Below are 12,153 nucleotides of genomic sequence, written 5' to 3' on the forward strand. Positions count from 1 at the left end.
TCCTTTGTCGTCTTCCAACAGTCCTCCTATATACCCGAACGACAGTGCACGAAATGGGATCCTGCTGATCGAATTGAGGTTGCATGCACGCATATTCACAGTGCTGCTGCACGAAATTCCTTCCTCGATAACAGCCTATCGACTTTTCGACTCCTTTCCCTTGCCTCACTCGAATCAATTCGGATCGACTTGCATTGAAACGAACCGACTCGACAACGGCGGCTACCAATCTCATTTAGCGCCCTAGTTGTTCTATTACCGCCACATCATCAATCTTTACGACAACAAGCTTTGAACGTCTATTTTCCTCTTATATTCTCTTTTTTGTTCTGTTATCTCGCTTCTTTTGCCATGTTACAATCTAGTATCTCGTTATTTTTTGTTCCGGCGGTCTTCGGTTCTCTGTTTGCTATTTGCTGTTATTTTACTATACTTGTCGTGTTCTTGTGTGTTGGTTCGGTCCGCCGTTCCCCAGGTACAACGAACTGTTGCGGACCACACCACCGTAACGGGTTTTGAGGTGCCTTGAGGATGGGATGGAACGAGAAGGGGTTGACCGTGTGCCGAGCAGCTTGCTACTGTTGGGTGCAACTGTCCTGTCTAACTTTGTACTACAAAAAGAGAAGAGTTTCCTTTACTCCCAGCCGGAACGGGACGCGGGATGTTCTGAACGAGAAACGAGTTCCGGTGAGACACGGGAGCTCCTGTGTCGTCATCCTCTTTCTCCTCTGGCAATGTTCCGTTTTTTTCCATTTTACTCTTTCCTTTCCCTACTTGTTCATTATTTTTCTCTCTCATTTTCTCGCATTTTTCAGGCTGCAAAATGGGCAAGGGAAGGCTCGATATCTTGTTTAATATGACAATACTTTTCAAATCAGTTTGCTCCTACAATGTGTGACATCATGTGGCATGTTCATTCCCAAACAATCACTTTGCGTATGTCAGCAATAGAGATAGGTATAGAAGTAGGTTATACAACAGCAATGATGTTCGTAGTCTATTATGTACAATATTTCTGTGCATACGAAAAATAACCTTTTTGTCCTGGATATCAATGTTTCTCCCGTAGAAAAACTCCGCGTGAAACCCAGCCTCCCAAACCATGATAAAAGCCCCAGTCCCGTTTACACTAGCCACCATCAGTCTGCGTGCTCCCTCTTTTAGTACTGTCAAAACAACACTTCGTGTGCGTGACTGTCCCGTGAATTATATTATAGCCCAGCTTTATGGAAAGGCAGAGGTTTCTATTCGGCCACGTCAGGCCCTGTGCCATCTTTGTTGCTACTGGACGCAGCGTCGCCTTTTGCCGCCGATGCACCATCACGCACAACAACAGAAGCAGCAGAGCCATCAGAAGGGGCACTGCCTGCCGCCCCTGCTGTTGTCGCCGCCGAGGCGCCTTCTCCATAGCGGACAATGGCCAGCGCCAGCTGCTTTGCGGCAATCTCCACAAGCATCAGATCACGTCCCCGCTGGTCGGCATTGCGCACCTCGGCCAGCGCCTGGTTGATGACGAGGCTGACGAGCGGAGCAGCGTCTGCGGTCGCCGTTGCCGCTGCCGCCGTTCTTTCGTGGCCACCCGGGCTGCTACTGAGAAGCGCGGAGACGAGGTCCAGATTCAACGGTGAGGGCAGGGAACCGTCACCGCTACGACTGGCACCACTTGTCCCGTTCGTTGCTGCCGCAACGCCGGGAAAATGGCCGCCGTTGCTTAACTGCTGGACGGCCACAGCCGCAGCGGCAGCGGCAGCGGCTGCCTGCTGGGCCGGGGCAGCATGCGGTTGGAGCTGTTGGAGCTGCTGGTGTTGCTGGTGCTGCTGCTGTGCAGAAAAGGGGTGGTGTACGTTGGTGCCACCTCCCAATGGCGAGCCGACCGTGTAGGCTCCGGCCGCCGCCGCCAGTTGCGGATCCAATGCGCTCGGCATACTGGCGGAAGGTGACGGCGCAACTCCGCCGCTGACGGATGGCCGCGATGGGTGGCCATGGAGGTGGCCCTGCAGCGGTGTCGCTTTCGTTTCTGTAGAGTTAGAAGTCTGTTTGTACAAACGTGGAAAAGGGGCAGCGCCTACCATGAAATGAACAGCGCGCGCCCGAGGCGTTGAACCAGCAGTTGGCACAGCTGCCACACATCTGCCCATCGACGACGACACACGCAGTCCAGGGCCCGTGGCCCTTGTGGCAGTTCTTGCAGGGCACAGCAACCTCCGCGCCGGAAATGTGCGCAAAGAGGGCCTCGACATTGCTGCGGCGGCCCAGGTTCAGCTGCTGGTCGGGGCGGCGCTGCTGGGCCGGACGCAGGCCGACCTCGCGCGACAGGCGCTTTGCGAGTGCGCTCTCGACGACAAGATGGTCGTAACCCGAGTCGCGTGCCAGATCTGCGGTGCTGGATCGTGCTGGCGCTGGTGCTGACGCCGTAGGCGCGGCAGGGTCGTGTTTTGGTGCTTCTACTGGTTCAGTCGCTTCTTGTCCCGACACTGTGTCCAACGCAGTATTCTCAGCCGTAGATGGCAGACTGTGCTGGGAGTGCTGTGGGTGCTGGGCGTCGGACATCTGTGCATCCGGCACCTGTGTCGGCGAGCTGTAGTCGGCCGTTCGGGCATGGAGCTGGTGATCGATTGTGTGGTTCTGTCCCGACGTCGCCAGATGCGAGGCCGACGCCACTGCCGCCGCTGCCGCCGCCGCCGCTGCAGCCGCAGACAGGTCCATGTCGATTCCGTGGCCATGGCTGTTGCCATTGGATGTTGTCGCGTTGGACGTCGGCTGCCCTGCCCCTTCGATCGTTCTCGGCGGCATACCAGCGCCGTTCTCTCCTGTGTAGCTGTTGACAGCGTCGCCGACCATCTCACTCATCTCTGCCTCGTTGATGTCGCCACTGTGGCCACCACTGGCACCACTGGCACCACGGTTCTCGCCGCCGCCGTGTACGTCAAGCATGTCGCTATCGGCGCTTCCTCGGCCAGGTTTGCCGCTGTTGTCGTCTCGATCTCGATCTCGATCTCGATCCTCCTCGTGATCGCCGTCGGCTGTGTCGTCGTCGGTAGTATGCGCCTGGCCGTGGTCTGGATTGTAAAATGGCCCGTCTTGTATTAATGACTGGGCCTGTACTGGGGAGAGGTGGTCTGCTGTTTCGGTTTCTGTGGGTGCTGCTGTCCCATGCTGTTCTTGGCCCTGCGGTTGTCTTTGCTGTCGCTGTCGGTCCTCAAATAGTCCTCGCTCCTGCAGCTGCATGTCGAACGCCTGCTCAAAAGCAAGTTCCCGGCGATCGGCCGCCGTGAACGAGGGAGCAGCGCCGCTGTGGCTGCTGTTGCCGCCGCTTCTGCCACTGACCGCGCGCCTCGTCGTCGTATTCGTTGTCGACGTCGGCGGCGCTGCTGCTGGCGGTTTTGTGACTTTGCTTGGACGCCCACCGCGCGGAAAGCGGATGATGCCCGTCATCTTGGCTGTCAATGCGCTTGTCCCGAGTCGCAGCGCAGCTCAATGGAAGGGCAAACAAAAGACAACGGGAATGCGACGCTATGCGCTTGCGATTCTGCAACGGGAGTCGTGAGAGTTGAGAGTTGTTGGGTAGTCAAATGGTTGTCGTTGACGTCGATGTTGATAGAAGGAGCAGGGAAGTGGCAAGCAGCTGGCAGGCAGCTGGCCGCTCCTTTGGGGCTGTTTTTTGCGGGTAGGAACTAAGCAAAGTCGGCAAAAAGGCGGAGTCGAGGGAAGGAACCACAGTGCTGCTGGGATGCGCCTTCCAGCACGAATTCGTCAATGGCGGTCACCCTTAATAGTGGGTCCGCTTTGCCCGCCAACCGACGACCAGCCCTGGTCTCCAAGTCGTCGCCAAAACACACTACCAGCTTCTGACAAGGCTCACTCACACGATCAGCACAAACGTCGTACATCAGGGCTCGACGCACACCTCGGCAGTGTCTACCCTGGCCATACAACCAATAGAGTACCTGCACCTATCAACGTCGATACACAATTCACGAAAAGGAAGGCCATGATATATCGCTCTATACAACTCCATTTACCACACTCTGCTGCTCCTTGTCCGCTCTTCTGTTGACATCGCCTCTGCTACCGCCTCTGCTCCCGGCTCTGGACAATCTCCTGCCACTGTTGTGCAAACTCGCGCAAGCCGCCCTCGCCGGCCATGCTCGCGTCCACAACTTCTTTGGGCAGCTTGTGGGCCGAGTACGGCGCCGAGCTAAAGTTCATGGCCGCCGGATCGTCCTCGTCGACGAGCCGCAGCTCAGTGTTGTAGTCGTCGTCGTTGTCGTCGTCGTCGTCGTCGACGCCGCTATCGTCCTCCGTCTCGTCATCCGCAGCCTCGCCGTCGACACCGTCGCCCTGGTCGCCGTCTTGGTCCTCGTCCGCCACGCCGCTGTCGCCCACGATGCCCAGGAACGGCGTCGGGATCTTGAGCTCCAGCAGCTCCTTCCAGTCAAACAGCAGCGTGTCCGTGCGCGGGGCCCACGGGTTGATGTCGATGAGGCGCGCGTACGACAGGCGGCCGTTGGGGTTGGGCGCGTCGGCCTCGTTGTCGCCGACGTCGCCGACGTCGTGGCCGCGCTTCTCGGGGATGTAAATGTCAAAGACAAAGTTGCCCGAGGGGAAGGTGAACTGCAGCTTGCTGTGGAAGAGCGTCTTGGTGCGCTCGAGGATGGTGCTGCGCAGGCCCTCGAGGTAGGGGTAGTACTTGAGGTCGCGGGGCGTGACGGCGACGAGGTTGCGCTGCTTGACAAAGCAGCGGAACTCGAGGGCCGTGTGGATGTCAAAGTAGGCGCGGAGCACCAAGACCGGGTGGAAGCCGAGGGCTGACGATGACGTGGGTGTGGACGCAGATGCGGATGCGGATCGAGACGGGCCGGACGTGGTTGGCGTCGTCCCGTCAAAGGCGTGCTCGAGGTCGTGGCTGACGAAGTTGGAGCTCTTGAGCATAAAGTAAATGTCGTCGGGGGTGCGGCACTTCATTGTGTTCTTCTGCTCCATCAGCTCGGCCGCGTCCTTGGGCGCGCTCCAGTTCAGCTTGGGCGCCACAACGCCGCCCAGCGCCGCAATCTCGTCCTTGATCCGCTGGTGCAGCTCTGGGAAGCGCTTGTTGGGCGGCAGCCTCACAACAGGCGGCGCATTGTCGTCGTCGTCGTCGCTGTCGTCGGCGTCCAGAAACACGTCGTACTTTTCCTCGTCGGCTGACTTGTAGTGCCGCATAGTAGGGTTTGAGGGCTCCCAATCGTCTTCGTCGTCTTCATCCTTGCCCTTGGGCGCCCCATGGCTCTCGTCGCTCAGGATGATGCTGTCTTCGCGAAGGTACTCGATAAACTCGGCTGGCAGCGGGATGATGCGTGACTTGATGCACACCTTGCGGTATCTGTCTGGTCAGTGCCTGAGTGCCACCAAATGTCCCACGCCGTCCGTGGTCGTGGCTGCACTCACTTTGGGAACCAGTAGTCGTATGAACAGTAGAGAATGTGGTCGCGACTGACGGGCGGAAAACGGATCTCTTCGGCAGCCTCGTCGCTGGCGGCGGTCGCCGGCTGTGGTGCTGAGTGGAATTCGGGCATTGCAAGGTGTGTGGAAATCGCCGTAATCCGGTGTATGAAACTGTGTATGCAAATCGTCGAGATCGTGAATGTAGTTTGTGAATGGTGTCCGTGAACAAAAAGTCTAGTCGTCAACGACGCTGAAGTCTTATATTGAAGCTAAACTTGGGAGGGGCGAAAATTGTGCGTCAACCCCACAGGCTGCTGGCGCATGCTGCAGTTACACTGTTACAGGGCACCTGCTGAGAGTTACAGGCACCTTCCAGCCGTGTTTTTTTCTGCCGGGAGAATGCACCAGAGCCTTGCCGCAGTCGCCACACCGCCTTCTAGAGCGAGGCTAGAGGAAAGCAGCGACCATCACGCCTAGCCCACCAGTTGAACCTGCTGAACGGAAGTAACTTGCAGTCGACATAGAGCTTATCACCGTTTTTCAGCCTCACCTTTTTGGGGACATCCAACCGCCCTCGCCCACATCCATCACCCACTCTCCTTGTTGGCTTCTCCTCCGGCACCAACACCCAACACCAACATGTCCGACAACGTCGGCCTCTCCACGCCGCGCGGCAGTGGCACCTCCGGCTACGTCCAGCGCAACCGCGCCTTCATCCGCCCGCGCGACAACGCCTATGGAGGGCCACACGGCAACAACCCCCGCGACCTGTTGGCCAGCCAGCAGGCCAGCCGCCTCCGCCAACCCGACCAGGGCATCCTGGAGCACGACCGCAAGCGCGCCATCGAGGTCCGCGTGTTTGCCTTGCGTGACGAGCTCGAGGAGGAGGGCAAGCTCGACGAGGATGCCATTGACGAGCGCTGCGACGCCCTGCGGAAGAAGCTGACAGACGAGGCGGAGCGGGGCAGCAATGGAGGCCGCAACGACCACAGCAACAACAACAATAACAACGGCGGCGGGCCCCAGCGGTTCAAGGCCCACCAGGTCCACGAGCAGGCACGTGCCAAGATTGTCGAGAGCGAACGTCTGCGCCGGGCCCTGCGCATCAACAAAGACTACCAGGAGGGCGCTCACTGGCGGAGAAAGGAGGAGAAGCAGCAGCAGCAGCAGCAGCAGCAGCAGCAACAACAACAGCAGCAGGCCCAGAAGCGCAAGGTGGATGACGACATTGCGGCGGGTGGTGCTGCCGCGCACGACAAGAGACGGCGGTACAGCGACGACAGCCGCGACGGCTACGAGAGCTACGACGATGGCGAGGTGGGCGCAGGACGGTCGGGCCGCCGGGCGTCGCCACCTCTCAAAAGCGTCGAGGACGATGGCAGCGACGGCCAGCAGAGACGACGCAAGGACAGCGGCCGGGGCGGCCGGTACCAAGACAGACAGCCGGAAGGCCGCCGGCGGGACGACTACAGTGACATGAGCGAGGGCGAAGTGTCGGAGGACAGCAGAGGCCGAGGGACGGGGCCAGCACGGGGTCGGGCGCCGCGCGACAGCCGGTCACCACGCAGCGCGAGTCGCAGTCATAGTCGCAGCCTCAGCCGGAGCCGAAGCCGGAGTCGTGGCCGCAGCCAGAGTGACAGCAGCCGCAGCCCAAGCCGAAGCCGCAGCCGCAGTCCTGTCCGCCGTCGGAGTCGCAGCGACAGCCGTGACTGACGGGAGACAAGTGCGGGCGTTTTCTTGGTTTTTTGAGGCGTTTGTGGCGCAACATGGCTATTTCCGTAGTAAAAAAATGGTATTTTCTTTTCTATCTCGAAATAACGATTATTATGACTTGTGCAAGACGATCCATCTAGCTCTTTGGTGGTCCTGGTCTCTCCTTGGATCTCCTACATTTGCTGTCGCAGACGCTGCGAAAACGTTCAGGCCGCTTCCCCTGTTTCTTTCTGGTCGTGTCTCCTTCTCCTCCTTTGCCCAGTTCCCTTCCGTTCCCGCGTCTCGTTTATTTTATTTTCAATTTTTGACAACGTGCGCAGTTTGTGTTTTGAGTGTTCATCTACATTTTTCTCACTATACTTGGAGTACTCTCGTTTCCGGGTAATTGGCAAAGGCCAACCACGCAAGAAAAAGGAAAGAAGAGACAGCTTCATAACAGAAGACAAAAGCGTTTGGCATTTCACACCGTCTCATCGTCTTGCAATTCCACAGTCAATTTCGTCGCCCAGATACAGGTCACTACAAGCTTGCAGAACCTCGAAAATGGACATTTACAAGGCCAACCTCACGGGCCTCGTCGGCCTCTGTGCCGCATTGTACGCTGGGCAACAGTTTTGGCAGAGCCCAGCCGAGCAGGACACACAGGACGACAGCAACACGTCCACGGGCGACTCGAAGAGCACCGGCTCCGCCAAGCAAGAAAAGAAGGCCCTGCGGGCCAAAAAGGCGAGAGAGGGCCGCGAAGCGGCGGCGGCAGCACACGCCGCCCGGGCGTCGGATTTTTTGTCCGTCTATGCCCTCGTTATGGCCGCCGACTGGCTCCAGGGACCTTTTCTCTACTCGCTGTACACCGACGAGCACCATGTTTCGCCAACCCGCGTTCCCTTGCTGTTCGCCACGGGGTTTGTGGCCGGCGGCGTGAGCGCATCTGTGGTGGGCGGCATGGCAGACCAGCACGGACGCAAGCGGGCATGCTTGGTGTTCTGCGGCACCTACGCAGCGTCGTGCGCATTAACAGTGCTGTCGGCGTCGCTTCCAGTGCTGCTGATGGGACGCGTGCTCGGTGGTGTGAGCACGAGCCTGCTGTTCAGTGTGTTTGAGAGCTGGATGGTGACGGACTTTTGGGAGAATGAGAAGTTTGGGGCGGCAAATATCACCACCGCCATCGACATCGACAATGATCGCGCCGCCGGCGCAGACGCCGACGACAAGAAAGAAAAGGACGAGTCCGAGCGGCAGGCGTCGGCTCGACTGTCGCATACGTTTGGCCGCATGGGTACGCTCAACAGCCTTGCAGCGATTGCCAGCGGCGTGTTCAGCGAGTTGGTGGTGGCCGCGACGGGTACGCGCAAGGCCCCGTTTGTGGCGAGTGCAGTGTTGCTGGGCATCGCGGCATGGCGGATCGTAGGCGCATGGGAGGAGAACTTTGGCGAGGCGGCCACAAAAGACCGAGCGGACGGCGGCGGGCGCGTGCTGGCGGTGCTGCGGGATCCGGTGGTGCTGGTGCTGGGACTGGCGTCGACGCTTTTTGAGGGCTCCATGTATCTGTTTGTCTTTTTCTGGACGCCGGCCTTGAAGCAAGCAGCAGAGTCGTCCTCGTCCGCATCCTCGTCCACTTCCTCGTCCCCATCCTCACCGTCCCTCCCTTATGGCATCATCTTTGCCAGCTTCATGGCCGCCGCCATGGCCGCAACGCTCGCATTCAACGTCATCACAGCCCAGCTGCGGCTCATGCGATGTGCCACATTGCTGCTGGCTCTGCTGGGGGCCGCCGAGGTCGTCTTCTACCTGCTGTCATCGTCCTCCTCTAGCCTCTCGGAGCAGTCTGTCTTCTGGCTGTTTTGCCTTTTCGAAGCGTGTGTCGGCACCTACTGGCCGTGTATGGGCTTCCTCAAGGGCCAGCTTGTGCCCGACGGCGCACGGGCGCAAGTGTATGCGTTGCTGCGGGTGCCGCTCAACGTGTTTGTCGTGGCTGCGCTTCTTCTGACGCGTGACGGCACCTATGCGGCGGTTTTTGGTGTGTGCTCGACGTTGCTGCTGGCGGCTATTGCCGGCGTAGTGGCCATGATGCTGAATGAGCCGGATCTGCCATGAAAGATCTTGTATACAAACGGGGTGAAGGGTGAAAGGTTGCGGAGACAAAGGTAGCAATCTAACGTTGTGCAACATTTGCTGAAAGAAATGAGATTAAAATGAAAACACGCTGTCGTACCGGTCCAAATCATTCCTCGTGTTGCCGTCGTTCGCCCTTTTGACCCTCTACGCGGTCTCGAGCGTGCCAATCACGGGTTCCAACAGCACCGGCAGCAGGTCGGCCGCACTGGCGCCAAAGGCCGGGCATTCCGGATCGGCAAAGTCACCTTGCGGAGCATAGTCGCAGAGGTGTTCACGTTTGCCGCCACCACTTCGACCGCGGTCCACGTTGACACACCGCATGCCAAACAGCGAGCCATGCAGCCGGCGCAGGCTCGCCGGCGGGTGGTTGGCGCGCAGACTCAGTCCGTCCACTTTCTGTGTTCTTTCTGGTCAGGCATCTCTCGTTCTGCGGGTTTGGTTGGAGCTTGGCATGCGATGCATGGTCGAATGAATGATCCTACAGTTTGTCCGGCTCAGCAGATTGGTGAAAGATGTGGAGTGGGATACGGAGACATTCCTCTCACGGTGGTAGGTAACCATTTCCCTTCGAACCCCATTGCTCTTTCTTTATATACGTATTTATTTTATTTTGTCTTTCGGTCTCGCCTTCCTAATTGTGCTGTTGCCTTGTTCTGCCTATTGGTGCCTGTCGTGCCTGCCCTGTCTTCCATGCGCGGCCGGCCTTTCTTTTCGGCAAAGAGCCAGTAGGAATGGTTCTTTCCATAAGGGTCATTATTTATGCTACAGCATATATTGACATGGCCCAAGAAAATGTACTCCTTTTGTCGTCTTTACATGAGATGATTTTCAGTCTCTCAGCAATCGACCAAATCCGAAAGATTAACCTGGGGGTTGTTTAGGGCGCGTGAGAGGTAACAGTAGCCGGTGTCGGTGTATCTACGTTTTATCTTTTTGATATAATAATATCGACGGTTATAAAACTCCACTTGTGATTGTAAGTTTAAATAGACTGCATTTGTACAGCATTGGATTTCTATTTTTGTATTGTATTCATACATATATTTTTATTATTCTGTTTTTGTTCCCCTTGGTCGCCGTTAATATATACATATACATATACATACACATATATACATATATGTTTAAAGAAAATAATCCAGACACCGTAGCATCCCGAGGCAGCAATAGATATACTATGAGACTCTTTACACATGTATTCATAGATTAAGAGCATATTTGTTTCTTTTACATTTATCGTGACATACATAAGCCAACTTGCAACTTCGTCAAACGCATGTTGTGTTACTTTGACGCCAGTTCCTTTGTACTTTGTCAGCCACAACCTTCGCTTTCTACTTGGATACGTTGAAGTTTTATTGATTAAGGAAATGTTTGTACGACAGACGATCTGATTACTCCGTATTCCACACACCCTCGGAATGGCTCCGACCGTTGACTAAACGCAATTCAATTCGACGGTTGACCTTTGGCAGTGGGCAACACGCCATCCGTCTTAAGCGAAAGCCGTACGGAGCGACATGGCAATATATTTCCGCTTTCACTTGTGCGTCTTGACCGGGTATTGGGAGTGGCTGTCAGCTACGCCAATCCACGCGATCGTCCACACTTTCAGCAGCTACTGACTCCGCTAGACGGGACATTCATTTTTTTTTTGGTGCTTAAATTTTGCCTTTTTTACATAGCGAACCAGTAAATTGTATGTTGTACTGGCATGAGACTATCAACGATTGTCCTCCACGAACGCAACTCAGGCGGCAACGGACGGCAGCATGCGAGCGATCTCGCCTAAAGCAAACGAGCTCCAAGATTATGAGAAAGAGAGAGACAAATGGAAAAACACACCCCCACCTCAAACAAAAGCCGTTAAAAGGCGTGCGCAACGTAAAATTGCAATTGGAATGCCCGTGCGGAGTCATTGCCAGTCGGGACAAGTCCCATTGCATGTTTAATTTCCCGTGTTTTTGTTCCTTCAAGTCGTCGACAGGGATCGGCAGGGACCCTGCACGCATTGCAAACCCACTCACTCTATTTGTTATTATGTGTACAAACATATTTTGTACATGTACTGCTTTGTGTGCATGGGTTATGGCGTGTGTACCTGAGCGTGGCGTTCTTTTCGTCCCGGTTTATTAGCTTTCTATATCGGGGGTAGCGCTGCAAAGGTAGGCGAGGGACAAAATGTAGTCATAGAAATGCAAAAAGCACGACAGGTGAGGCTCTTGTTACGACTTATCGTAATTTCAATGGGGTGCGCAAATTAACAATGTTCAAGAAAACCAAGAAAGCCCAAGAGTTGGCAAGAACGCCTAGAGAGCCTGCGAACCACCCTCACACCATCCTAGGGACACCCGAGAAAACCACCTAAAAGGGCCAAGGCGTGAGCGAGCCTGGTATTTTCTAGGCAATGACCACCGGTTGTTTCGTAGCCTGGTTTTTGTGTACTTCTTGCTGGCACATTCTTGGGCTATCGTTTCCACTACCATCAAGCAAAAGTTCTTGATGACAGATACTATGGTCTTGGCATGGGAAGGGGTTTGTCTCAAAACAAAACAAGAAGGTACGCCGTAATGAAGATGAAAAGAGTCGAATTAGAACGTCAATATGTATTAAAAAAAAGAAAGAAACCGACGATTGTCATGATTATTCACTCCATTAGTCGGTTCACTTGTTCTTTTCTGTCATTCGTTTGAACGCCAACAAATCGCCAAACATGATTCCTTTGGCAAACCATGAGACAGGTAAAATATGAGTAAACAAAAAAAAGGTATATAATATATAAAAAAAAGATCATCCAAAAACGAACACGGGGTTCGTCCCCTGTATCTTATCTACAACAACAATACTCTTCTCCGTGACAAACTCCTCCACATTATTCTGTCCGCAAACAAAACGACTCCA

General features: G+C 55.6%; 5 protein-coding genes across 5 annotated transcripts; 2 read left to right on the forward strand and 3 right to left on the reverse strand.

Moving 5' to 3' along the window:
* Window positions 1–1,244: 1,244 nt before the first annotated feature.
* On the reverse strand, window positions 1,245–3,435 carry SPSK_03124 (uncharacterized protein; the record flags this gene model as incomplete). The annotated part of the gene is made up of 2 exons (XM_016729965.1): window positions 1,245–2,017; window positions 2,070–3,435. 2 exons carry the CDS (start codon window positions 3,433–3,435, stop codon window positions 1,245–1,247), a joined length of 2,139 nt encoding a protein of 712 aa, XP_016585185.1.
* Window positions 3,436–4,068: 633 nt separating this feature from the next.
* SPSK_03326 (cell cycle control protein Cdc123) lies at window positions 4,069–5,555 on the reverse strand (the record flags this gene model as incomplete). Its single annotated transcript, XM_016730164.1, has 2 exons — window positions 4,069–5,362; window positions 5,428–5,555. The coding sequence occupies 2 exons, from the start codon at window positions 5,553–5,555 to the stop codon at window positions 4,069–4,071; spliced, it is 1,422 nt and encodes a 473-aa protein (XP_016585186.1).
* A 508-nt stretch (window positions 5,556–6,063) lies between these two features.
* SPSK_03473 (pre-mRNA splicing factor CWC21) lies at window positions 6,064–7,137 on the forward strand (the record flags this gene model as incomplete). Its single annotated transcript, XM_016730311.1, has 1 exon — window positions 6,064–7,137. The coding sequence occupies one exon, from the start codon at window positions 6,064–6,066 to the stop codon at window positions 7,135–7,137; it is 1,074 nt and encodes a 357-aa protein (XP_016585187.1).
* A 543-nt stretch (window positions 7,138–7,680) lies between these two features.
* On the forward strand, window positions 7,681–9,231 carry SPSK_03299 (Major Facilitator Superfamily protein; the record flags this gene model as incomplete). The annotated part of the gene is made up of 1 exon (XM_016730137.1): window positions 7,681–9,231. The coding sequence occupies one exon, from the start codon at window positions 7,681–7,683 to the stop codon at window positions 9,229–9,231; it is 1,551 nt and encodes a 516-aa protein (XP_016585188.1).
* A 165-nt stretch (window positions 9,232–9,396) lies between these two features.
* On the reverse strand, window positions 9,397–9,830 carry SPSK_10539 (uncharacterized protein; the record flags this gene model as incomplete). Its single annotated transcript, XM_016736913.1, has 2 exons — window positions 9,397–9,648; window positions 9,798–9,830. 2 exons carry the CDS (start codon window positions 9,828–9,830, stop codon window positions 9,397–9,399), a joined length of 285 nt encoding a protein of 94 aa, XP_016585189.1.
* Between the last annotated feature and the right edge of the window lie 2,323 nt (window positions 9,831–12,153).

Source organism: Sporothrix schenckii, assembly GCF_000961545.1.
Source record: "Sporothrix schenckii 1099-18 chromosome Unknown Cont47, whole genome shotgun sequence".
Taxonomy (NCBI): domain Eukaryota; kingdom Fungi; phylum Ascomycota; class Sordariomycetes; order Ophiostomatales; family Ophiostomataceae; genus Sporothrix; species Sporothrix schenckii.